The sequence below is a fragment of the Rattus norvegicus genome, chromosome 13 (genome assembly GCF_036323735.1).
Source record: "Rattus norvegicus strain BN/NHsdMcwi chromosome 13, GRCr8, whole genome shotgun sequence".
Taxonomy (NCBI): Eukaryota; Metazoa; Chordata; class Mammalia; order Rodentia; family Muridae; genus Rattus; species Rattus norvegicus.
The window spans coordinates 79,662,176-79,689,900 of NC_086031.1; the positions used below are offsets into that span (position 1 = coordinate 79,662,176).

Genomic DNA, 27,725 nt, shown 5'->3' on the forward strand with positions numbered 1-27,725 from the left:
TTATATTCAAAAATGGTGGAGTGTCATACTAGGTGGGGCAGCCAGATGAAGACTGTTTTAATGAAATATGTGATAGTTGTACCAACATTTCACAAGGAAGGAAAACATCAATCTGAATTAGAAGTGTGAGACTCACTTGGGGGTAGAAGCTGTGTCTTACCCTCTGACACATTGTTGGAGTTCAGTGCTAACCATTCCTCATGGAGGACCAAAGGATTACAGGTTTTTTTTAAAAATCCATAGATATTAAGTTTTAAATAATAAAAATATCCAGAAATCCAGTTTTTTGGATTAAACAGCCTTATCCTCCATCTAAGTTTACATCCCTGCATGCTACCTCGTCATTACGTTACCATGTCACTGCCCTGACACTGGTCTAGTGCTCTTCCACCGCTGGTCCCACTTTGCTTACTCTTAAAAATGTCTTCACTGTCAGAGGATCTGGTTGTTAATACCAGGACCCCAAGAAGGAGACCAGACTAAGTACAGAGCAGACTTTAATGAATACTTGTTGAAATATTTAATGGGTACGCTAAAGTTCTGTGGATTGTGTTTTAAATGGTTAATGGTAACCAAAAAATTATTCCAGTAAGAACAGAATGGAAAACTAAAACTTGATTCTATGTTACAATTATCTACTTTGAGGAATGGAAAGAAATTGGAAAATGTTCAGAAGGTTCCTACGTTGCAGGGAGTTGGCCACTGGTGTGGAATACAGGCAAAACGACTCTTAGTCCATCCCAGCCGTGGTGCTGAAGACGGGCTAACAGCCCTTAAAATGTTTGTGTTATCAAGTGGGACAAGACTAACACAACCAGATCATCTAATTTAAAAAAATTTTTTGAGAGCTACTGACCAAAGATGGTCCTGTGCCCTTCGCTTTTATACCCAACTCAATCCTACTTTCAATTCACTGAAATCTTGGTCTTTCCACACATTTGAACAGGGGCTAGCAGAGATCAGAGGAAGAGACTGAAACTCCACAGACCACTTTAAAAGAAAAACAAAGAAAATAAAAGAAAACCTGCTCTCCCCTCTCCTACCTCCCCCTCCTTTCTTCTCCCCCTTCCCTTCTTACTTCCCCCTCCCACCTCTGACTGGTGTCCTTCTTCCTGTCTGACCATCCCAGAATTTCACATACATAAGGGAAAGTCTAGCTGAGGTGCTGATGGGAGCAGATTGACAATATAATGCCAGATTTATTTGTTTGTTGTTTGTTCTGTACTTCCTTGAAGGGAAGCATGCATGAAAATTTTGGTTATAAAGAAGCCCTAGCTATAAATCCTTTTCTAGTTAGTGACAAGCTGGGCCATTCCTGTTCAGGCATCACTTCACCGAGTCCTCACTGTCTATGAGCACCCAATAGAACACATTCACCTCAAGATGGAGAGGAGACTTCCTGCCTGCAGACTCCTCAGGATAAGGTCCTCCCATGACCTATTATTTCTATTTTACCATTGCAGACAGAGGGGTAAATTTTCTGTCTCTGCCTCTAAAGCGATGGCCTGGAGATAAATCATTTTCAGAAAGGCCATTTTCCTCAGAACACAGGAGCAAATGTTGTTGTCACGGGAAGAGTAATAGCCTCATGCCTTCCCTTCCAGAAAACTCCCAGCCTTAGGTGGTGTGGAACTGATATTGCTCTTGTGTTTGAAGCTAAAATTGAATAGCAAAGAGATAATGAAAAAGAATGGGAGTGAGCACCTGGCCCTCACGTGCCAAGGGAATGGTTTTCATGGAGTCTGTGGAGGACGCAGGCTCATGCCACAACTCATCAGTAAAGCTGCAACTTTGGAGATGACTCTCTATTCTGCAGACCATTCAAAGTGACAAACCACTGCTGTGACGTGTCCCAGGGCCTTGACGTGTCCCTGTACCGTGGCTTGTTTTCTTTGCTTGAGATGGAGTGTGTGGAACAATTCGGAACCTTCCAGCTCTTTCCCCTCGCCTTGTCAGCTGCCCTCACCTCTTCTCGATTGCCTTGAACCTGGGTCTGTAACTCTGAATTCTGCAGCTACACCCAATGTTCACATGAGCTCTGTTGTCTAAGAGCTTATTGAGAGGGTGACTGGGAGTGTAAACAGGGCCTTTGGGGACTACATAAAATGACACTTGATTGGCACCTTCATCCTCCAGCAGGGCTGCTCCTGAAGCAGAAGGTAGAAATGGGAAACTTAACCACTGCTCCGGTTTCCATAGGAGCAGCCTAGGAAGAGTTCCAGAGACTTTCAAAGACTCAAATGATAGGCCCTTACGAGTCAAGTCTTCCTCCGAGATCAGGAGACAGCCGGTCAGTCATTTGCTCATCATTCTACTATCAAACATTTACTGGACAAGCCTCAGGCATTATGAGGAATACAAATAAAAATTAAATGGCCGTTTCCCCCAAGGCCTGTACTATCTACTTGGGGTAGATGAGAGATACCAGAGCATCTGTGTACAGAGAGGCCAAGGCATCCACTCTCAGTGAGCTTCATCCTAGGGGCATAGCAGCTCAGAGCATGCATACGATGCTTCACTGACACTCAGCACGGGAGTGGCTCTCACAAAGTAGACTCCAACTCACTGTGCAGACTACACCAAAGTGTAGTGACAGGAAGTCGTGTATGCAGCATCAGAAGAGCAGCATCCTCAGAATTTTCAATGCATTCTCTTATTTGGTCTTCAAAGAAATACAAATATATGCTATTCTTGTGTTCATTTTACGGAGGAGAAAATCTAGGTCATTAGATGACATGGTAACTGTTGTAGATGACTCAGTTAACAGTGAGGCACCAGTCCAGCAGCACAGCCTGTGATGGTAACCGCCCCCCACCCCACCATGTCCGTCTTCACATTGTGAATACATACTCCTACCAATCCCACACCACCAAACTCACATCAGCCTCCCATTACCAAAAATACGAAGGCAACCGAGCTGGGTTTGTAGAGGAGCTCTGATATTCGGTTACCTTTCTCCAAATGGTCTGGGGCTGGGCACATGTAAGAAGCAACTACTCTTCACAGGGAGGCATTATTTGAGGGTGTGGGAAAATGATAGCAAGGGCCGTGAGTCTGGCTGGCCAGCAGAGAGCCAGAGGGGAGTGTGTGGAACTTGGATTGCTTTCAGAACTGGACCTCCACGAGATGGATCAGCTTACCTCCTGACATTCATTTCACATAAGGGGAACTCACCACCTTATAGGAAGCTGAGTACACAGAGCACAAGGATAGACGAGTAGCAGGGGGACAAAACCACACCTGAGATGGGGAGCAAAAGGCTCTGCTTCGGAGGAAGGTGGGTATTTAAGGAGGAGGACAAAACAGGAAATCTCATAGAGCACCAGCATGCTCTGCCTTCCCCTTTGAAGACCTTAGGGTTTGCCTATGACTCTTGGAGCTTACACTGGTTTCCTTCCACCCACACTGATTTGGAGTTGAGATGAGTAGATACACCCAGGAGACACATGAGGACAGTTACTTCTCCTTTACACGATGACAGTCACAGTCTAATGTTAAATGGGTAAACCCAAAGTGACAATACTCTTGAGGATAAAAGAAAAAGCCATCAGTCTCAACTTACATATTGGATTTCATTCTTGATTGCACAGAGCTGAATTCTCTACTCTGAACTTCTTACCACTGTTGAGAACATCGTTGAGTAACATCCAGCCCATCTCTTAATTCCCTTCTCATTGTAGAACACAGTGGTTGAAACAGAAGAGTAGTAAAACGTAAGTTGTTGATGAATGAATGTATATTTAAATATATATATATATATATATATATATGAAAGAACAGAGACATACATAACAAATGAATGAAAAGGAAAGATGCATGAGTTAATTTCCACCAGTGGGAGAAGAAAAGAAAATGACACTTAAATAAATGCCCCAGTTCATTTGGGCCACCTGTAGACTTTAATTTTTTTCCAACCCTATCTTTAATAATGCTTCTTGAATGCTTTAACCTCCCTTCTAGCCCACCCATAGAGGTAGTAGAAAAGAAATGTTATTATGATACAGGGGGAGTGGACCTATTTAGAAATTGTTCTTTGGAGCAAATCCCATGTGTGTTGTCAGGAAACCAGCAGTTCAGTTTACAGGTCAGGAGCGGTAGATCGATCTACTTGCAAACATTTCACAAATATACCAGCAATCTAGGTTGGTAGATTCAGAAGCGCAAACATGAATCAGCAGCAATGGTGCAACCTAGCTGAGACAGCCAGGCCTCAGCTGCATCGGCATGAGTCAGCAGGAGGAACCTGGACCACCAGGGATACCAGAAGAAATTCTTTGCTGAGCCTCTCTCAACGAAGTGGCGATCGGCAAAGACTCAAAACGAGGAAGCATTCCAAAGCTAGCCATGCAAGCAAGCCTCCTCTGTTACTATCTGTTGTCCTATTTATATTCCCTCCAAATATCACGTGACCTCCACGAGCCTTGCCTCACCATGTTTCTTCCACATGAGTCTGTAACAGCTGATATCACTCTGCCAATGGCTGGAGTCTGAGGAAGCAGCCACCAGAGCACCACCAGAAGTGTTTTGGTGCATTTCTCTCTGCAGAATCATAACAAACAGAGCTCAAATACACATCGTAAGGTGAACCAGTACATGCATGTTATTAGTGAAGAATTCGTCATCGTGTGCCTTTTCATGTGCTTGCTTTAGCAAAACATCCTTCCACCTGTGCTCACTCCGTGAAAACCTTCTTTCATGTGTCTGTGTGTCCCAGCAAGACACCATCCAACACAACTGACCTTCCAAAGAACCCTTAAGTTTCCACTTCAGTCCCCACCTCAGTAGTCAGTGCAGGGAACATCCCCCTTTCATAGTTTCTAGAAATAGTTTTATTTGTAAATCAGGGTTAATCTAGCAGCCTTCAGACAATGTACCATCAGCAACCCACCTTCTGTTTCACACGAGAGAGGACAGATCATATCCCAGGTACCTAAGAGACTGAAGGATACAGAAATAGCTGAAGACCTGAGTTGGAGGGGCACGTACAGTGGTTTGGATATGTTTCATGTATTATAAACTTAATCCTTGAATTTGTGTGTGGAGAGCATTAGGACATGTCCTTCGGAAGGTAATAGGAAACGAGTAAGGGGCCATGGTAGGGTCAGTTTCTCTGTAAGCAGGAAAAGGAAAGCCCACATTGGTGCACTCCTCCAGCTTAACAGCAGAAAACAGCCTGGAAAACAACTTAGGAAATAGCATGGTCTGCATAAGGCAAGGAAGCGCTGAGGCCAGGAAGAAAACAGTCATCATCCAAGCAGAAAGGACCAAACCTTCAGGCAGTGTGTGAGTGGGAAGAGAATGAGCCTCATTGTTCTTCACTTAGAGAGATGCCTTAAAGAGGGAAGGGGTGGGCTCAAAGACCAGCAGCACAGGTAGATGAAAGGGAAATTTCCCTACCAACTTAGGAAGACTCACCATGATAGGAAAGAAGAGGGGCCTCTGGAGGGAGTTTGAACTCAGTTGGCCTGGGATTTTCTGTGGGGAGTTTTTTCATGCTCTTGGCTCACCTGTAGGCTCTAGGGGTGAAGTTCAGAGACCCACCTAGTAGATGGTAGAAAGATTTCTGGATATGCAGAGAGAATGCTGACAACGGTCCTAGATGTCCCATCAGGTTCCCCAGAACAGCACTGTATCGACCTGTACTTTGTGTGCTGTGTAGAGAGAGAGTAAAATGTTAATTTGAAGTTCGAGAGTTCGTTATAGTTCTTTGTCAGCATCCTAGTTTAAAGTCAAGTAAAATGACGTACAGCACCCTCAATTGTAAAATTCACCAATTTTCTTTCATCTGAGCACACATTTATGGAAAGCCATTAGGAACAGGGTCTCCCAAGCTTCCTGCCATTCAAAGTGGCTGAGCCATTGGAACTTCTACGGCATGGATGTAATTTCCACAATAGGACATCTAGTCTTTGTATTAAATAGAGTAATGTGTAGGGGTGTGGCCAGGGAGAGAGTATTAACTGTGTCAGGAGGGCCTGAGGAAGGGGTTTGCCTTCATCAGTGCCCTGACACCTTCTTCTCTTCAGGTACCAGAAGTGCTCTAACAATGGATTGGTGGCGGGGTTCCAAAGCCGTTACTTCGAGTCAGTGCTGGATCGAGAGTGGCAATTTTACTGCTGCCGGTATAGCAAGAGGTGCCCATATTCCTGCTGGTGAGTCTGATATCTAAACCTGCTCCTCGGAGCTCCTGGGGGTGGATAGGAGCCTACAATGATCTGGTCCTTCGAAAAAGCCCAAGATGTTACTAACTGGCTTGATAAGAGGAGGCTAGAATATAGTAGAAAAAGAATGACTGAGGGAGACTGTTCATACTGGAAAGAAAGAGCCCTACAGGTTATCCAATCTGATGTCCCCGTACCCTTCTTGGCCATGAAAAATAAACAGAACAAGGCCTAGTGGCTCCTGTCTCCATCCCTGTTCCCTTTGTCCGGATGATGGCTTCACCTCACATCTGAGTCTGTTTGGGGCCTATATTCCTCCAGTGCTTCCAGGACTTTCCAAGTCTCTCATGAGCCCCGCTCTGATACAGAGTTAGAGACAGGAAGCAAAACAACAATCACAGCAACAGCAAAACAGTGCTGGTGTTTTCTGAGTTGCTTGGCAGCCACAGCCTGGGATGTCCTATTTCTTTGTCTCTCCCTGGGTGTGAAGCCCAGTGCTCCCTGACTTTGGCTTCCAATCTTCTACGAGAGTGCACATACACTTAGTCACCCTGATAACTCACACCGGTTAACCACATGACTTCTCCCAAACTCTCTGGCCTGCAAACAACCAAAGTCTTGGATAGCTGTGCAAAATCAACATTTGAAGCTTGGCTCATCCAAGGGATTTGTCTCTGCATAGTCGGATGCTTGGGAGGAGAGCCTTGCGGGTTCTGTTCTCTGTAACCTGGTGCTACGCTGCAGACACCCCAGAGGTGCACAGTCTCTAGAGATCGACAGTTCTGCTTGCAGCAATGACAGTAAATTCACAGCTCAAAGTCAGCCGATGTCTGAAGATACACGATGGAAAAGAAACCTCCTCTAGCTTCACCAAAACTGCTTCTTACCCCCACCACGGCAGGTGAGCAGCTATGCCAAGGGCTGATGATTGAGCCCAAGCAGATTCAGAATCAAAGACCAAACTCTGCATGCTATGTTGGGCTCAAGGAATGCTGGATAATCCCAGGGCATCCTGAATGGAAGGCTCCATGCCGTCTTTCATTGCAGTCTCCTTCCTCTTTGTCCCTCTGAAACTCCCCTGGAAAGACACCTTTACTTCTAGGAAAACCTCAACACACCATTGGAAATGATGGTGATGTTCATTTACTGTGTCTCCATTGAAAAAAACTATTGGATGAAAACTGCAGTTTGCAGTCTGCAAGAATGGGAACAACATGCTATTACGTTCTGTCTACCTATGGTTACTTTACTCTACCCAGACTTTGAGTACCTGGTATAGGAAAACCCATTGATCTTTGTACAACCAATGACTGGATCTTAGTGGTGTGTGTGTGTGTGTGTGTGTGTGTGTGTGTGTGTGTGTGTGTGTGTGTGTGTGTAGGGGTCAGAAAGAATGAGGGGAAAAAGAAGAGAGAGAAAGAGCGCAAAAGTTTCTTGTTTTCTTGCAGTGCCAGGAATCTATCATTCTAGGCAAGTGTTTCAGGACTGTACCACATTCCCAGTCATAAGTGATTTCCTTAATAGGAAGATAATTCTTTATTTTTCAGAAAAAAATAGACGGTTGTTGTTTTCAACTTAAATAGATTTTAATTCTTCATTCCCACCCTCCCCCCCCTGCTTTATAAGCTCTGAGCTCACAGAAATCTCTGTACTTGTGCGTGCCAAGCTCTTTAAAAAAGAATTTTTGTATACTTTTCTCTGTGTATGTTTGTCTGTGTGTGGGTGAACATGTGTTCAGATGTGTGTGCACATGCGTGTGGATGTTAAATGTCTACCTGGGATATAGCCCCTTAGGAGACATCCACCTTGTCTTCTGAAAGAGTCTCCTTCTGGGTCTTGGATCTTGCCATTCTAGGTTAGATGGGTAGACCAATGGGACTCAGGCACCCTCCTCTCTTGGATTCCCGGGGGCTGGAATCACTAGTGTGAGCCACCATGCTCAGATTTGGACATGAGTGCTGGAGATCAAGCTCTTCTTGCTTATGCCGTAAGCCCTTTAGGGACTCTCTCTCCACAAGTCCCAAGGCCTTTTAGTGACATCAGACACACAGCAGGCACTCCCATTTGTTCAATTAATGAAGGCTTTAGCCTATGCCCTAGTTTTATAGTGAAGGTTAAATGTGATAACAGGATCCTGGCACTGCCATGGGCTATGATCACACAAAGCACAGTCCCCTCCCCTTTCCCAAATGCAGCAGAGGCCTTCTAATAAGCCTCTCAAGGGCAGACCCTATCCAGAAACACCCAGCAAGGCCAAGCACTGCCTTGCAGAAAGCAGAACATGTGACAGGAGACGGATATGCAGAGGAGCAGGGGTGAGCCAGGGGTGCATTGAGTCATGCTCACCCAGGGAGAGGAAGAGTATTCTGGGACAGACACATTTGCCATCACAGTGAGAGCCTGGGGTCTCTGCCAGGATGAATGAGAGAGCCTGCAGTGTCTGCAGACAGACCATCATGCCTGCTGCCTGGGGTCCTGGACAAACAGAACAACAGGGAATGGGCTTGGGGCCCAAGACTTTCAACCATCAGGCAGATAAATGACCAAGGCTCACTAGTTTTAGAAAATCTTACCAACAACAGAAGTTGAGCATGGATGTAGAGAAGGCAGGGACAAAGGAGGAAGCATCTAGCTTTTCTGTAATCCTTGTCTTCTAATTGAGCAACCAATAAAAATGATTCACATTCTGTATTGTGCGTCAACACTTGGAGCATTGATGCTTGTAGCTTACCCTGTTTACTGGAGTGCCAAAAAATGATAAATCACTGTGCACCAAATTCCACTATTGATCTAAGGATGCCCCGACTCCAGTGATCATCTGCCTTGCTTCCCCACAAATATTACATGTCTCTTTAAAAATGACTTCCCAAATTCCCCTTTAGATACAGCTAATCACTTACAACACTAAGAATTTAAAGACTATGGGAAGGTATGGATAGGAACAGAGGATCTTGTTAATTTAACAATGGTCTTAATGAGACAGGCAACTCTTCTTGAATTGACAGAAACATTCAGGTTGCATAAAATTTATCCCCAAGCCTTGGTCTTCAGAGATCTTCCATTTGCATTCCTCACCCCCAACCCCTATTCTCCCTCACCCCACCCAGGTCCAGATATCATCATTGGTCAGAGTCACAGGTAGTGAGAACAGCATCACAACTCAACCTTGAAGCAGACTCCACAAAATGAGTGCTTCAGCGTGATTGGCTGTAACTCAGACAGCACAGTGTCAGAATCAAGAGCTCGTACAGTGGCCTGTGGAAATGACACTTTTTCCAAGGAAACACTGGAGAAGTGGCATGAAGAATGTGCACCAAACCCCGTAGCACACAGCATATGACTCACTGTTCCAAGAGCGTCTGGACATTTTAGTGGGCTCTTTAAATTGCCTGAGTCATGGTGTTATATTGTACCCTGCTAAATTGAAGGAAGCCCCAAGGTCATAAGTTGTCAATGCTTCAGTATCTCGAAATACTGTCTGGCCCTTAATATAAAAGGTGTCAATAATGGCAATAATGGCAAGCCCTTATGAGCAGTAATTGCAGTGAAATTGACATCAATAGAGTGACTTATTAATAAATGGTCGTAAAAACCAGCTTTCTTTGTGCTTATCGTTGTGCTTGATCCCTTTAACAGCCCTGCACAGTGAAGCAATCCACAGCCATGCCCTACATTCCCCACATCGACGTGTTGGTAATCCCTGCACTTGGTACCTTCTCTGACATCACTTTAGCTGACTTGAATTAAATGGTGGAACTAGACACAAGAAAAGATGGACCTTTCCGTGTGTGTGTGTGTGTGTGTGTGTGTGTGTGTGTGTGTGTCTGTGTCTGTGTCTGTGTCTGTGTGTATGTCTGTGTGTGTCTGTGTGTGTATGTGTGTGTGTCTGTGTGTGTGTCTGTATGTGTCTATGTGTATGTCTGTGTGTGTCTGTGTGTCTGTGTGTGTGTCTCTGTGTGTATCTGTCTGTGTGTCTGTGTGTGTATGTGTATCTGTGTATGTCTGTGTGTGTCTGTCTGTGTGTCTGTGTGTGTCTGTCTGTGTGTCTGTGTGTGTATGTGTGTCTGTGTGTCTTTGTGTGTATCTGTGTATGTGTGTCTTTTCTGTGTGTGTGTATATGTCTGTGTGTCCAGGCATCATGGAATCCTGAGGAGACCATTAGGTGACTTAGATGTAGAGTTATAGGAGGTTGAAAGCTACCCTATGTGGGTGCTGAGAATTGAACTTTGGTCCTCTGCAAGAGCAGTAGGTGCTTTTAATCCCTGAGACACCTCCCCAGTCCTACGTGTTTGTCTGACACAAGCTCAGTGTATCCTTGGCTGGTCTGGAACTGCCTTCGTAGATCAGGATTTCTTCAAACTTTCAGCAAACATTTCCCGCCTTTGTGCTGAGATTACAGGCGTGCGCCACCACACGTAGCCTGCTCCCTCTTCTACATTGAAAATCTCTCTGCAAGATACATGCAAAGCTTGTCAAGTGAATGTCTAGCATGTCTGTATTTTCAAGCATTTAGGGACTCAGAAATCTCATCATTCTTGGATAGGAAAAAACCATCACCAACTCCCAGATGCATGTGGGATTTATTTGTTTGGTGGGAACCAAGGTGCTGTTCTGATTTCAGCGGGATGTCTCTCAGGATATCACCGCATCACTGAAACCTGGCGAGAAAGTGAATTCCTGTCTGATGCAGACATGACGTTACTAATCGGTTCCCACTGGACTAGATGGGTATGTAAATGTAACGCATATTTATTTAGCTGGAAGAGTCCAAATTCATAGCCTAGTGGTCTGTTAACAACCAACACGTGTCACCAAAGGAGCGGCAAACAAGCCTTCAGAGATCTTTTCCCTCATCCCCTGTCCTCAAACAGCTCCTGTTCCTCCAGGCCACATCCCAGTCAGTCGGCCAGCTGGATGGAAACCAAGCATCCGCATCCTGGAAGAGAGGGGTTTGAACTTAGTAATGTGTTTGTTTGTTGTTTTGTCTAAATGACTCTTCTCTGGATCTATGACTGTTCAGTGGGTTTATAGAATGAACTGTTTGGATATGGTCACCTGTTTAAATGACCTTTACACTGCCTTTCAATGTCACTGGCTTCCTGTGATAATCAAACTCAGCATTCTCTACCACTGTCCCCTCAGATGCACACACCCACCCCGTGTCCAGTTCAAAAGGCAGAGAGTAGCTTTGCTTAATTCCTGGATATTTCTAGTTCACAACAAAAGTCAGTTGAAGAGAACATTTGTCTCTTCTTTTCCACTGTGAATAATCCAGTCAAAGAAAATCTTTGTGAGGTTGGGCCCTGTTGTCCAGATTTTAACACCAGACGAAGTTTGTTGGCAAGACCGTTCCTGTAATGCTCTATTCGAGTCGGGAATGAGCTCATAGGCCTTCCATCAGGGAGTCTGTCACCCTACCCTGGCTGGCTGGTATCCTGTAGCACATTTCCCAGAGACTCGATGAAAAGAGGACCTGTCCACACTGCTCTGAGCAAACTAGGAGCTATTTTTGCAGGGATGGAAGACAGTATATCTTGAGAAAACTAATCTGGGCGTTACCATTTAGAAGAGTGCACACGGTGCATGTGTTGTTCCCATCCTTCACAAGCGACCATCACCCTGCCCTGCGTGCACTCATTCTGTAGGACCACAGCTCCTCTGAGCCTAAGCAGAATCAAGTGTCCTTTTCCTCAGCTGGAGCGGCTGTCGCAGTTACTGAGCCCTGTTCATAAAGTTGACGTCTATTGGCTGCCCACAAAGAGGAGATACCTCTGTCTTGTTCAGACTTCAAAAGCAGACACTTCAGAGATGTGTCTGATTGTCTTGAGGATTGTCTTGAGGATCACCCAAGCGGTGAGCTACTCAGAACGGAGCAAGCCTGTCAATCACAGACTAAGTCCACTTCTATCCCCAGGATTCTAGAAGCCACCCTTCAGTTTTTCATTCATTTAACCCATCAGTTACTAAATGTGAAAAAAAGAGAAAGGTTTAGGGTAAGTTCTAAACTGTGACCATTACATGGCTTTATTTAGCAATATCGTGCTCATAGAGAACCCAGATATAAAAGTTGTAACGCTCTTCAAAAGAGTGAGCTCGACTCAGAGAGGTCCAGGCACCTCCAGATCTCATGTGTATAGTGTACAACCTTTATCACAGGAAGAAAATAAGAACAATGCAGATCAAACGTTAGGCAGCAACACGGCAGACATCTAATGGCAGAAGGAAAGGGGAAGCATTTGCTTTATTTAGAGGAAGGGAGACGTTAGAGGTGAAACTGTCCTTGCTGATATACAGCTTAGGGTAGCCAGGCTGATGACTGTCAACAGTAATCAAAATAAAATGTGGCCACTGCCGACCAGCCCTGGGCTTGAAGCAAGAGCTCGGGGCTCATTTCCAAAACTGCAATTTGAAAAAAGTTCAGGGACTTTCCTCTTCTAATTTAAGTCACGGACATCCTGGGAACTATGCTTCCGCTATGTGGTGATACATATCTGAACCGTTTGAAATATAAACCCCCAAATGCCACAGAGGATAGACACTAACATTTTATCTCCCCTGTCACAGCTCAAGTTCCCAGAATTCAGTCTGTCTACACGGAGAAGGGCACTTGTGCGACTGTAGGGGACATGGCATGTGGTCCTATTTGGCCCGTGCCCAGCTCTCAAGGGAGGGACCAAGACACCTGCTTCTTTGCTTGTGTCTTTTTGTATTTATTTTTTGATATATAAGTCCATTTGGGTTTTACTGTAGTGAATATTTAATCTTAATTGAGGGTTTCTACCTCACCTTTGATCTTCAGTTCTCAGATAAAAGACATACAACCTTTATATTTATAATAAGCCTTTGAGCAGTAGAGCTGGGCAGATATCTACCCTTTATGTTATTATGTCTACTTCCTTATCAATAACCCCAAGTTACTACTTACCGTGTTCCCTCTGGGCTGCTCTTAACTCCTATTGGCCGCTCTCATGGCCAGACGTTCATGTCTCACCTACTCCATGGTGTCTTCTCCTCTCTCCACCTTCTTCTCTCTCTCCTCGTGGTCCTCCTCAGACACCCAGCCAGGGAATTGAGACTCCATCTTCCTCTCTTCTGCTCAGCGTTAGACTGTAGACATCTTTATCCAACCAGTAGTTTTAAATTAAGAAGCAAAGTCATGTAGCATTACTTTGTGTGCATGCAGATTCTCTCATCCCTGGGGCAACCAGGCCTTGGAGGCCAGTATCGAGCATCACAACACATAGCAAAAAGGCCAAGCCTCAACAGTGTCTTCTCATTCTGTCTTTGCAAAACTAGCTCAAACAAGTTGTGACGTCGTACGGATTAGGCATGCTAGGGCACTAACAAAGTCATCTACCCGGAAGTGTCCTCATTTCTTACAGTGTGACAGGGAAGGCATTATACACGAAGCTTGATCCTGAAGAAGTGACAGGGATATTTAAGAAAGTCCCCACTGACTTACCTGTCAGAAAGTTATCCTTTTTGCCTGAAATGTAATTTGTAAGCCAATCTTGGCACATCAAGTCTACACTTGCTTGGTGCCTCTTCTATGCTCTGTAACGGTAACTCAGAAAAGCCGTGTATGTGCTGTGCACCGATGATGCTTCAGAGATCTCCATCCCTGACAGCCCGTGACACACCCAGCAACTGTTCACTGAGTCCAGTTGTGGCTGCTGACCATATCCATAACTCACATATCACAGAGGATAAAGTCCCGTGTCAACCTTCCTTCAGTTCAAGCTCATCTTTGGCTGCTCATAACTAAGATATTATTTAAGTTATTTCCATCTTGGTCATCCCTGTCTGATACAAGAAGTTATACAAATCTTAAATTTTCCAGTTCTCTAAGCTTTGGAACAAGAGGTGAGAAACTGTGCCCAATAGATACTTTTTCAAAGTGGGATGGAAAATAAGTATACATACGTGCATGTGGACACACAAACACACACGTGACTACACATAAACACAGTGGGGGTTTTTTTGATGAAAAGAATGTAAATGTGTCCCCTATATTTCTCAGAAATACTTTAAAATTTCTTTAATATACTGTCTTTCCCTTCTTCCTGTCAAGCCACGGGCTTACTTGATTATTTTAACTGGGCTAGAAATGTGTGGCAATGCTCTGTATGAAGGACTTTGCTTTATGCTGTCTGAAACTGCATAGTAATTCACAAGAAAGCTGAAACAATACTGAATTTTACCTCTTTTATCTTCAAGAAAGACAACACCATGTGCAATAAAGCATTAGCATCCAGTTTCCTTTCGCCTCTCTTGACTTTCTGAAAAGTATGTAAACTTTGTCTCAGTTTTAACTCTCTAAGTTTAAAGCCTTTTATTTTCTTGACGAACTATTATTAGGGCTTTTATTTATTAAAGCATTGTGTGTGTGTGTGTGTGTGTGTGTGTGTGTGTGTGTGTCTGTGTGCATGTGTATGTGTATGTGTGTGTATGTGTATGTGTGTGTATGTGTGTGTATGTGTGTATGTGTATGTGTGTATGTGTGTGTATGTGTGTGTATGCATATGTGTGTGTATGCATGTGTGTGTGTGGGTATGTGTGTGTATGTGTGTATGTGTATGTGTGTGTATGCATGTGTGTGTATGGGTATATGTGTGTATGTGTGTATGTGTATGTGTGTGTATGCGTGTGTGTGTGTATGCGTATGTGTGTGTATGTGTGTGTGTATGCGTATGTGTATGTGTGTGTATGTGTGTGTATGTGTGTATGTGTATGTGTGTGTATGCGTGTGTGTATGTGTGTGTGCATGTGCGTGTGTGTGTGTGTGTGTCTGTGTGCATGTGTGTGTGATATCATAAAGAAATAAATAGACATGTATCTATTGGACTAAAAATATGGGATCCTAGACTAAATTGAAACAGAAACCCTTGCTGCCGGTGGTGTTGGGAAGGCTCACATTTTGTCAATGACTGAGATCATATCTGCTTCTGTACTTTTAGTTTCCAGTCTCCTTCACCATTTCCCTTAATCCAAGGTTTGGGAAGAAAGTCTAAGCCTGACCTCCTGTTTTTATGATGAAAACTAAACAAAACACAACCAAAAATCAAAACTAAAACTAATTTGGACCAATACCAATGGTAGACACCTCACCTTCTCTGGGGAAGTCTATAAATTCACGGGACAGCTGACTGCTGCCACAGAGAGAAACTTTCTAGAAACCTGTCCACGGAGCAGAAGGCCCCCATCTGTTCACTAAATGAATAAGAATCCTCACCAGAGAAACCATTAGAGAACTGTTTGCCCCTCTGGAACCTAAGCCTTATTGATGTTGATTTTAGATGCAAATTTTTCTTTACCACTTTATTCCAAATGTTTTTAATTATGCAATTGATCTGCAGGCAGGGCAGAGGGTTGATAGAAACAACAGTCAACTAGTTTGGGCAATTGGGTGTAGCCTAACACAACAGTGCTGAGTACAGACATTGCTGGAGAAGAATTAAAATTTCTGGTAATGAAGTTGATACATTGTGTCTAAATGCAGCTTTTCAAAATTCTAGAATGCTTTATGAAATGGAGAAAACACACTCAAAAATCCTACTTACATTATGTTTGTTCTCAACAGTCCTCCTCCCCCTCTGGATAAACTGTCACACAGCAACTGTCACTGAATCTTCAGATCACAAGCCAGGGGGATCCAGCTGAGGCCCGATTAGGTCCCTTTCTGAAGCACTTAGCTGGAGTTGTTGCTGTTGTTGTTGTTGCTGCTGCTGCTGCTGCTGCTGCTGCTGCTGCTGCTGCTGCTGCTGCTGTTGTTGTTAGACAAAGGAAGTACTGTTTCCCAGTCTCCTTACAAGCCCAAAAGAGATTTAAATTTTCCCTTCACAAATATATCAATTAAAAATGCATGAAACTATGAGGTTGGGCTTAGAATCTAAGATGGCCTGGTGATTCCTTCAAAAGAAAGAAATCAAAAAGGGCAGGAGTTGTTCAGGCAAAGGAATGACTAAGAAAAGCCCGAAGAGAAAATTTAGATTCCTAAACCTAGGTCCTGCTGCATCTAACCATTCCTGTAGAACCTCCCATCAGCCCTTATAAATCATAAATCAGGATTTTTTTTTAAATCTCACAACCTTGAGAAAGACCACTGGTCCGCACTCTGACCTGGTACACTCCAATCAAATGGGATTCCTGGCACTCACAAAGTAGCTGCTTCCTGAGCAGCCTTGAGGATACAGATGTGGTCCAGAAGTGCTGGTACATCACGTAATCTTGGTCCTTGGGAGGAGAAGGCGAAAGAATCTGGAATTGAAAGTTATCCTAGCTACATAGTGAATTCAAGGCTGGCTTAGGCTAGATGAGGCCTGTCTAGGGAAAGACATTAGTGCTTTTTTTTTTTTTTAAATCTTGAATGGACCTATTTTGGTCTTGAAGAATCCCAGTGGCAAATCTTTATGAGATCCAGGGGATTATAAATTTGTCCCCAAATTGACTCAGTCTTTGAGAATAAAGAAGGAAGAATGACAAAAGGGAGTAGAAGGGGCAATGCTGGTGGAGGAGGGTAAACCTGTTGAATGATTCCACACCTGCCTTATATCATTTTATCACACATACTTTCACTAGTTGCAATGAAATGTATAAGACAGCTTTATTTTTAGTAGGTTGGGGAACCAATTAAATCACAAAGCCATTTGTTTATTCAGAAATATTTATTTGCCATGTAGCAGGATCTGTTTCGGCTACAGGAGATATCATTGTGGACATATAGAACTGTACCTTTGTGGAGCTCACATTTTACCTAGATATTTTAAACAGATTTACTCTTGCCAGTTATGATAAGAAATATGTGTTAAACTATCACTAAATATGTGCACATAATCAATGCATACATACATTTAAATAAAGTTTTCATGCACAAACTCTATTGTAAGCAGTGTACCATTTTAACTGATATTTTTTGCTCTGTTTCATTCTCTTTCAACCTGTTATGTTTATATTTTCTCAGTGCTATGACAAGAGCAACTTAAGGAAGGGAAGATTTATTTTTTTGCTCACAGTTTAAGGGTGCAGTCCATCATGACAGAGAAGTCGTGGCATCTGGAAACGGATACAGCTCTAGATTGTCTCCAGTCACAAAGCAATGAGTGGCGATCACTGATGTTTGACTAGCTTTCACGATGAAATTTAGTGCAAGACCCCAGACCGTGTGTCTTAGTTAAGGTTCCATTGCTGTGAAGAGATACCAGGATCAAGGCAACACTTCTAAAGGCAAATTGGGCGTGGCTTACAGTTTCAGAGATTCAGTCTATTATCATCGGCAAACATGGCAGAGTGCAAGCAGGCATGGTACTGGAGGAGTCAAGAGTTCTACATCTTAACCTGCAAACAGTAGAGGGAGACTGACTTCTGCAGGCAGCCAGGAGGAGACTAGATTCCACACCGGGCAGTGCCTGAGCATAGGAGACCTGACAGCCCACCCCCACAGTGACACACTTTCTCCAGCAAGGCTACACCTCCTAATAGTGCCATTCCCCATGGGTCAAGCATTTAAAACCATTAGTCTATGAAGGCTAAACCTATTCAAAATACCACACCATAGTTCTGTCTACATTTAGTCTCAGTTAGCACAATCTAGAAAAAAACATCTCTCCAAGACGATTCTAGACCCTTTCAAATTGACAATCAGTATAAACCTAGTCATAGTCAGTTCAATCGATTTTATGATCTAACAATGAGTCATGATCTGATTTGACACAGCACCCTGGCTGACTTGAATAGGATGGAAACAATTCAGCATATAACAATTCAAATACAAATAATTCAAATAATTCAAAGACAGGAGAGGTTTCTGCACATGTGACAGCTACAGTTGCAGCTGCTGCTGCCGCACATGCTCAGTGTATAGTTCAATGGCGAGAGAAAGGAAGTAGAGAAATAGAAGAAGATCTCTATCACTGTGGCTTGGCAGAAACCACCGAACTTCGGATGCAGTTTCCCAAGATCTCCTTCACGTTGACCTTTCATCTGCTCCAACCCTTTGTTCTCTCTCCACAGGATGACAACCGAGTACCCAGGCCACTACGGCGAAGACATGGACATGATTTCCTATGACTATGATTTCTATATGAGAGGAGCAACAACCACTTTCTCTGCAGTGGAAAGGTGAGAGGGCCAACCCCTGTCCGGTGACCTCAGGGCTAGCGACTGTGTGCATTCACTGCTTGCTGGGGCCCTGACCGTGGACCTGATACCCCAATAATCTATCTTTCCACTCAGTCAAGGATTGGCTGTGGGTTTGGTTAGGTGGCAGGATCCAGTGAGAAGTGAGAAGTCTTGGAAACTTGCCTCACAAGGCAGTGTGACCTCGACAAGAAGGACAGACACCAACCTACTCGAGTACAACAGCAGCCTTGAACTTGGCATGGGCATTCCTTGATGTTCGAAACAATTTTTGCAGTCAAACTCAGACACCGATTGACATGACAAGGAAAGGTTGAGATGGCTGGAAGGGTATTCACTCTCAAATTGGAGCCCTTCTAGTCCTGTACCTGTGTGTGTTCCCCACTTAGAATCGTAGGGAGGAAGAAAGGAAGAGGAGGTTTTCACAAGGAAGAACACACAAAATCCATTCTCTCCATACATTCAGTCTGGCATAACACAGACTAGACAACTTATAAAACTCAGAAATCTACTGTCCCAGAGACTGGGAACTTCAAGATCAAGGTAGCAGGAGATATGTAGTGAGGACTGATCTTTGCTTCGAAGACAGACCATCTCACTGTGTCCCCACACAGCTGAACTGAACCTAGTTCCAAAGGCACTAAAACCATTCCTGAGGACAGCATATTTTTGATATAATCAGCTCCCAACCCTTACCTCTTAGTACTACTTAGTGCTATGATTACATTGGACATTAGTTTGCAGCACACAGATTTCATAACAGACGTTAACATGCAGACCACAGTGTCTAACTAATCACAACTAAAAATGAAACGGGGGGAACCATTACGTGATGAAGTCAGAATCCTTAAGGGAAAAGACATCTAAATAACTTAAGAAAAACAGCACTCACTTGCACCTCGCCCCTGCTCCTCCCAGCATTCCTTTGTAGGCCTCTCTAGAGTAGGTTAAAACCCTAAGAAAACAAGACTCAAAAATTCCTGTAGACATGATCATCATTGGGGATCTTGTGGTTATTCTATTAATTCATGGGAAACTATGGAGAAGTTCAAAAGTTAAGAGACGATTTGACTAACTTTAATCCAGTGATAATAATGTCACACAAAAATTAATTCCAGGAAGATTACCCACACATGTTTTGCAAACCAAATAAAACAGAAAGTAAAACCTCAGTTGCTAACAGACTCTGAGCAACTTGAGTGCCGTTTCCTTTTGTGTACAGGCTTCCAAATGAAGTTGCATCTCACTTAGCTGCAGTTAACTTATTTATTAAGAAACACAAAGCTTAAAGGCACAAAGAAAGCTCTGGATGAGCACATTGTATGTACCAGGTTCTAGGTCCCAAGATTCTGGTTTCTCTACAGAACACCTCAGTTTCATATGTAGCCTGTTTCTGTTTGAGATGGGGTTTTAACTTACTTAGTTACCTGTTTTCTAAAAGCTGTGGTTGGATAAATACATCCTAATGAGGGGAACAACTGAGTGGTATACCACACAGTGAGAATATTTAAGAAGAGAGAGACCCAAGAACTCACAGAGTATAGAAATCCAATGTCATTGAGTACCAAAGTGTCTGCCAAAGTTCAGAAAACTTTGTGCCCGGATCAAGTGTTCCTAAAGATTCCCAGGTTAAAGGGGACATTGGTTCTGAGTTTTCTGGTTAAAAATATAACAAAAAAAAATGGAAACTGTAAAGAATGAATGACTATCACTTAAAATTGGTGCTAAATAAATATTTTTTGGCAGTTAAAATGGCCGATTCTGTCTGACTTGGCAATGATTAGCTACATAAATTGTACAGAACCGCTGAAGACAGAGGTATAGTGTCTCTGAATTATTTTAAAATGACTTCTGCCTCCCTCCAGATAAAAATAAAAGTAGCATACATAAAATTAGCAGGCCCATGCAGTTTTGATGCAATTAGTGGTTTGGAAATCCACAGTTTTAGTCTCTTTATTTCTGTCGAAGATGGGGTGCTCACCCCCAGTCCCACTGGACAAATACCATCAGAGCAAGGACTTCCCTTCCCTTCCCTTCCATACAAAACTCACTTGTGTATGTCCCTCCTGGAATGGTTTCTCACCCTGGGGCCAGATAATTCTCTGTTGCAAGAGCCTGTCCAGTGATTCTAGGTGTTAGCCCCATCCACCAAGTGCCACTGGTATCTATCTCCCTTCGGGGTGACAGGCAAAACTCTTTGCAGCCATTGCCAAATGTATCATGGAGTCACTTAGCCCCTAGTTGAAAGCTACTGTCCGTCATGGGAAACAGAACCTGGCTAGTCCCCTTGATTCTTTCAGGATCAAGTCTAAATTTTTCTCAGTTTCCATTCACTGCCTCTCAAACCTCCATCACAGATGCCTGGCCACAGGCTCGTTCTTACCGTCTTCATGCGTAGATGCACGGGTCTTAGCTGTGGTCATTAAATTCACTTGGAAAACGCACAGCACCAGTGTGCTAATCCTCTCAAGTAAACCATATCCGCTGTGGATGACTTTACAGGAACGAATATCAATACATAACTCATTCCTTAAAGATGTTCCAGGGAATGCACTGCATAGGACAAGCTGGAAAAACAGGCTCAGAATGAGAAAGCCGGCCTTGACCTATTTGCTCACCATCCCCTTCCCCCCACTCAGAATAGCATGGTCATCCCCACATACTTCCCATTCAGAAGCTGGACGCCAGCGCTGTCAGCCATCGGTGTTTAAGACTCAGGAATAAGCCTGTCAGGTTCAAAGAGGAGGAGGAGGAAGGACCGTGCTGTGGAAGAAATTGCTCAGTTGAATATGGATAAAGTAGTACCACACTTTATTGGGTTAAGGCCAAGAGCATGACAGTTGTATCCCTGGTGGCATTAAGGACACTTGGCAAGGGACACAGCATAGTACAAGAGAAAGACCAATTTTTGAGTCCCGCACCCTCAAAATCTGACATCATCACCTTTCACTGGTAATCCTTTAAAGCAAGTCTTATCACACTAAGCCTATTCCTCCATGTGCCCTATAACCAGCAACGGGCAATCTAACCTTACAGATTCATCAGTTCTCTGGGGACTTTATCAAAGTCTTCTGAGTTCAAGGTGAGAATCCCCACAGCTCCAAATCCTGCCAAAGCCCAGCAGTGCTTTTCCCCAGGAGCCATCTTTCTACACTCTCTAACTTTCCTCTTTTGGCTCTCCTCCTACAGGGATCGCCAGTGGAAGTTCATAATGTGCCGGATGACTGACTATGACTGTGAATTCGAAAACGTTTAGATTCGCCACGTACAGAAGTCCGGGTGAAGGGCAAGGGTCCTGAGGGTGTCATATCACATCTGCTAATATTAATTAGAACAACTGCACTTTTTTTTTTGCTCTCTTCCCTGGGATGGGAGCTATAGTGTCAGCTGCCTAGGCCTTTGTCACCACGATCACACGTATAAATAAACCCACAATTAAGCCTTGTTTCTCCCTTTCAACACATTCCGAAACAAGCATCTCCAGTTGCTGATGACAGTTTCCTTGCATAGCACATGTACAGCTTACAGCCTGCTGCCCAGAGCACCTGTCCCAGCCTTGCTGGGCTCGCACTATAACTCAGCTTCAGATTCAGCTTAATAAACTTGGAGGGGGAGGGGGAGGCGCTTGAGAGAGGTGGGGATAAAGGTTCTCTATAGCTAAGCCTGTTTGAATGACAACACCCAGAGATCTCACCTGGGGTGGTGGGAGCACTCTCTGTCTTGAGGGAACATGTACCTACTCTCTCCTTCCACAAGAGCCACATACACTTAGAAGTTCCAGTGAAGATCTATGTGCTTCAGAAGAGAGGGGACTTGGAGGTGAAAGGGGGAGTGGGAGGGGGGCTTGAGGACCTAGCTGAAAGATTTTAGGCTGAAAGAACTTCCTTGATTCAAAGACATATGTCAGTAGACCCAACAATGAGAATGAATATGAGGGCCAGGAAAACTTGTGGGAATCAGTCTCAAGACAGAAACAGAGAAAGAAAGAAAAGTGGATAGGACTCAGATTGGGAACCTGGGTAGACAGGAGTGGCAAGGGAAGAAGGGATCTTGGGTTATCCACAGTTTGAGACACATCCGGTGTTCGGCCATATCCCCAGAAGCCACAGAGATGTTGCTTACACGTCTCTAGATTGGTCCTGAGGTTCCTCCTCCCTTTCCCGTGGAGCATGAAAGTGCATTCTGCAGAGATAACACCATCTTTCCTCCCCCTGTAATATGTCCCTAGCCATTTGTAGCTCCTTCTTTAAAAAAAAAATAAAGGTAACAATATTCACTGTGCTATAGATATCAAAGGCCAATTTGTGTCCCCTACGCTCCCCTTTTGATCATCCATGAACTCACTCTGAAAACACACGGTCACACTGTGATTGGGAGAAGGCTTGAAGACAATGGTGAGGGAGCCATGTGTGGTGATTGGAGGAATCTGACTATTAGAACACAAAGCGGAAAGTGGTCACCAAGTGGCAAGTGGTCACCTAAAGATCAGACAAAGGATGGAACTGTGTTTCTTTGGCTTTAAATCTAGCTGCTTTACCCAATATATCACATGACCCGATATGTCTCCTGAAATTGTAGCCATAGGGAACTCATACTTCCTTTACCTATATCACTTGTTCTTTTCTCAACTCTGCTACCTTTCCCTCATCTTCTCCCTGGATAGGCCCAGAAAAGGTGCCAGATGGGCAAATCCCCAGTGGGGACACTTTGTATATACCCCAGGTAGGTGGCGAAATAGCACATTTCCATCAACAGTGGCTACATTTCCCTCAGTGAGCTCCCAGCTTTGGGATGGGCAAGACAGAACCGAAGATGGACTTCTTTGTCTTAATTCTTAAGAACTCTTTGATGAGGTCTTTCTGCTGAGTTTTGTTATTTCCTTGCTTCTGCTTCTCTGCAGTTTTAATTTATAATGAGAAGCTTCCTGGTGTCATTTTTCACAGAGGGTGCCATTAATATTTTAGCATTTGCAGTGCTGGTGCAGGATGACAACCAGGAAATGGCCTTAGTTGGGTTCATGTGGAGCCCAGCAGGAAGGGAGACAAACAGTGCAGATTGGTTCACTCCATAGCCACATCCGTGGTAGCAACAAGAGTTGGTAGGAGGATGGGATGTGGGGTGGAGAGGCCTGTGGCTGACGGAGCTGTCAGGCGACTGTGAAAAGCACAAGTCAAGGAAAGAACAGAAGGCCGTCCAGTAATAGGAGCCTGTGCCAGATGGAATAAAAGGGGCTTCTACAAAAAAATCCCTTTGTGTCCAAGCCAAGGATCATGCCAGGAAAGACATCGTCAGTTTGGTCTGGATATGGATCATTTGCGTTTCTTATTATCTGTCAGTCAGCAAGAGCTGAAACTCCAAGTAAGGAACAAGTCCAAGACCTGACAAGGAGTCTTAGGTCTCATTGCTCCGTTCTTTCTACTAACCTTCTCTACTGTCTTGGACATGAAACCTGCATTTTCTAGCCAGCGGTCTAAAATGAAGTCATTTATCTAGGAATCTATCAGTGGTTCTCTGTCTTCCCAATGCTGTGACCCTTTATTACAGTTCCTCATGTTGTGGTGACCCCCAACCACAACATTATTTTTATTGCTATCCCATAACCGTAATTTTGCTAGTGTTATGATTGTAATGTAAATAAATATTTGTTTTCCAATGGCCTTAGGTGGCCCCTGTGAAAGGTTGTTAGAATCCCCAAAATGTCATGACCGGTAAGTTGAGAACTGCTGATCTAGGTGATTGTTACATTTCTCGAAGTTCCAGAATCTTCTGAAATCTTTGCCATATGGTTGATAAGGGGATTCCTGAGGCATTTTCTCCTGGGGAAACAGCCTGGCACTATGGCTGAAGACATAGGTCCTATGCCAGAATCTGGCAGAACAGAGCTTTATAAGATTAGACAAATCTCCAAAGCCATGTTTTCCCATGGTCAATGACGAGAGAATCCCTTTCCCAGAAACCTCACAAGATGCTGCCAATTAGAACACAGTGAGCAGCAGAAGAGACACGAGATTCCCACTTGGCAGGACATCTGTGTGCTGGGGAAATAATAGTCAAAGCAGGCCAGTGAGGCAGAAAGGGGAAGCTGGAAGCTGAGTCCAGCATCACTGAACAAGCAGAAACGCTGAGGGCTATGGCTGTCACCCTGACTCTGTCACTTCCCAGCATCAGAGTCTTGGGCAAATCACCCACCTTTCTTGATTCCATTTCTTTATCTATAGAGATAATAATATTTGCATTATGGGCTCGTTAGGAAAATTAAATGCAATCAGATAATGATTGACATTGAAGACCCCAGTAAATGCCGTACCAGAAGTATTCCAGATGCATGCAGGGAATGTAACAAAGTGGGTAACTTGTTTATTTGTGCAGTAAAAAAAAATGCTAGTAAAGGTAGAAACGAATATTGAGTATCAGCCTTTCCTTAATGCCTCCAGAAGAATGCACTCTAATGAAGGAATTACAAAAAGAAGTAAAAGAAAGTAAGCGAGATGTAGAATTGTAGACCTGTCTGTCTTCTGCATAGATTCTTGTTCAAGGATTTTTCCTGGGGTCTAACTCCAAGCCTACGTAGTATCTTCTCTTACTCACCAAGCAAAATATTGTTCAGTGACGTCCATACTGATGTGGTTATTCACGTCATGGTGGTCCACAGAGTAGACTAACTGCATTCGCTTTCCTTATAAAGTTTCCTCTCCATTTTATTTAAATTAGTTCAGCTTAGTTCTGTTTATTGAAACCACACTGTTAAGGACTTGAACCTGAGTATCTTCCTGGAAGTTAATGAGGAGGGGCAAAGAGAGGTATTTGCAGAACTTGTGTATACTGACTAGATTTTATGTCAACTTGACCCAGGCTGAGGGAATCTCAATTGAGAAGAAGCCTCCATAGGATCAAGCTGTAAGCAAGTCTGAAAGGCATTTTCTTAATTAGTGATTGATGGGGAAGGCCCAGCCCATTGTGAGTGGGGACAAATTTGTGGTCCAGGGTTCTATGCAAAAGCAGGTTGAAAAAGCCAGTAAATAAGCAGCACCCCTCCGTGGCCTCTGCCTTGGCTCCTGACTCCAGGTACCAGCCCTGACTGAGTTCAAGTCATTGTGAGGAATAATAAACTATTCACACACAGCCATGATTGTCATGAGACTTGCAGCTTTTCATAAGCTTAAATCTGAAGACCAACAAAAACTCTATTAATTGTAAAATGTACCCGAGAGAGACCACCGAGCTTGCCAACTACGCACGCCCTCCATTCTGCGGCCTCCAGCTTTCCTCGCCATAGTACACTTTCAAGCTCAGCTCAGTAAGTCATACATACCAATGCATGCCTATCGGTGGCAAAGGCTGAATAGGAGGTTTGCACAATGCAGAGCTGTGTGGCTCTGTGCATGAAGTGCTTGTCTAGCAGGTAGGAGGAAAAGAGCTCAGACTCTTAGAACCCCAGGAAGTGCTGTGCAGGTGTGGCTGCTTGCCTTTAATCCTAGCACTTGAGTGGCAGAAACAGGATTCCTGGAGCAAACTAGCTGGCTACAGAGGCTGGCATGGGCAAGATCTAGGGTCAGCAAGAGATCCTGCCTCATTGAAGTGGAGAAGAACAGAAGAAGAGACAAAACACCTACTTAAGACCTCCACGCACATGTGAGCCTACCCACATGTGAACACACATGCACACATGCATGTACACCATACATTAAAAAATCCGGAAGTACAAATCATGCTATTCCTTGGAATGAAACATTACTGTAGTGCCTTGTTTTGTATGTATCTTTCTTCCTTCCCCAATGAAAACAATTAACATTGTGTTGGCCATCAAAGGAAAAGTAATTCTAAATCTTACGGGACAAAAGCTGTCACTGGCTGCCAAGCAGTTTAGCCCTAGGCCTGTGTTCCAGCTGAAAGGTGACCAACTATATGCTTACCTCCTGGAAAGAATGAGATTATAAAAACCCAGACCCTCTCATCTTCCCAGCTGCCCAGTGGACTGTAAATATGCAGAATTTACCTGCCTCTTCCAACATTTCTCACCATCCCTGGGGAGAGCAGCACATATGCTCAGCCTGTCATGTGGCCAATGAGAAACCAACGTTTAAGGCAGTAACTAGAAATCCTGTCTCTGCTTCACCCAAGTTCAATTTCTGAGGACAGACTCTGATTCCTTATACCACTTTTCTACTCTCTTTCAAATCTAAAATCCTTCCCTGGGGCCTTTGGTCTGCTGTCCCCACCTTCTCTTCATCCGGAACATTCTCCTGTGTCTTGAAGGCACAGAGTAGATCTCACAGAGTATACATCCTTTCACAGAATAAAACAGCCCCATCCCAAACTACTGCGAACAAACTGAAATGCCCTGTTAACTTGAAGTTGTGCCACAGAGCCCTGCTAAGCACTAGACCCTACCACGAGGAACCTCTTCCCTCTGCTACTGACCTGTAAGCTTACACGCAGATGGAGCCTAGTGACCACTGTGAACGCTAACAGTCAGAACGTGAATCTAGATGGTTTTTACTGGGAAGCTCTATCAGGGTTCTAAACAACCAATCATTGAAAATGATATCTACGCAATCTGGCCATCATGCGGTTTTATTAAGAGGCAAGGCATTGTAGGGGCCCTACAGTTCTGAGGCTCATCTCTTACTCTTCTCCAGCATTATTAAGTAATGATAATCATTCATTTTTACCCCTTTAAAAGCTAATCGCTAATGATGGGTGAGTGGGAAAATATGACTGTCACATATTTGGAAAGCATATACCACTATCCTAGATTATTGAATGTCATTTTTTTTTCTTTTCTATTTTTCGGAGCTGGGGACCGAACCCAGGACCTTGTGCTTACTAGGCAAGCGCTCTACCACTGAGCTAAATCCCCAACCCCTTGAATGCCATTTTTTAATGAATTAAAAGTCATATTGAAAAGAGTATCTGAGCAGCCTTTGGTGGAGATGAGATGGAACTTCATTGGGTAATCCCCCAGTAGACTGTAGACGGAGGAACAATGGCCGACAGATAGTTGATACACAGTGAGAAGACATCTAAATTAACTGGATGTGTCTGTATCTTGGGGGAAGTTGGAGATAACGCCAGAGATGTATGAACGAGTGCCTGGGGAGACTGGAGAAAGGGGATTCTGGCAGAGTCTGGTAGAACACTGGCTCTGTGGAAGGAAAAGGATCTTCTTCTTTGTTTATTTTCTTGTAATACTGTTTGGTTTCACTTGGTTGTGTTTTGTTAAGACAGGATCTCACGCATCATTTGAGCTGCCCTCAAACTTGTGGTTCCTCTGCTCCCACATCCTGGTGTCTGCAGTTACAGGGGTGTGCCCGACTGGTAGACCGGAACTTTGAGGTTTTTTTCTTGGATATTTTATGTATTTACATTTCAAATTTTATCTCCTTTCCCCCTCTCTCATATCCCTTCCCCCTCCCCCTGCCTCTATGA

At 43.9% G+C, this 27,725-nt stretch overlaps 1 protein-coding gene and 1 long non-coding RNA gene across 5 annotated transcripts in view; one reads left to right on the forward strand and one right to left on the reverse strand.

Moving 5' to 3' along the window:
- The window catches only part of Dpt (dermatopontin), a 28,419-nt gene extending 5,835 nt beyond the window's left edge, over positions 1-22,584 (forward strand). Inside the window, exons 2-4 of one of the 2 annotated variants that reach the window (NM_001401366.1) lie at positions 6,027-6,152; positions 18,171-18,278; positions 21,486-22,584. In NM_001401366.1, the coding sequence (NP_001388295.1) occupies positions 6,027-6,152; positions 18,171-18,278; positions 21,486-21,552 (301 nt within the window). In that variant the 3' untranslated portion in view covers positions 21,553-22,584. The remainder of the gene's footprint in view (positions 1-6,026; positions 6,153-18,170; positions 18,279-21,485) is intronic. The other variant, NM_001401367.1, reaches the window with a different exon arrangement.
- The window catches only part of LOC102546371 (uncharacterized), an 81,897-nt gene continuing 63,994 nt past the window's right edge, over positions 9,823-27,725 (reverse strand). Inside the window, exons 4-8 of one of the 3 annotated variants that reach the window (XR_010057087.1) lie at positions 20,960-21,059; positions 20,680-20,863; positions 15,722-17,345; positions 13,087-14,440; positions 9,823-11,097 (exon numbers count right to left, since the gene is read on the reverse strand). This is a non-coding gene — a long non-coding RNA (uncharacterized LOC102546371). Of the gene's footprint in view, positions 11,098-12,155; positions 14,441-15,721; positions 17,346-20,679; positions 20,864-20,959; positions 21,060-27,725 lie in introns of those variants that run through there. The other 2 variants (XR_010057086.1, XR_010057088.1) reach the window with 2 other exon arrangements.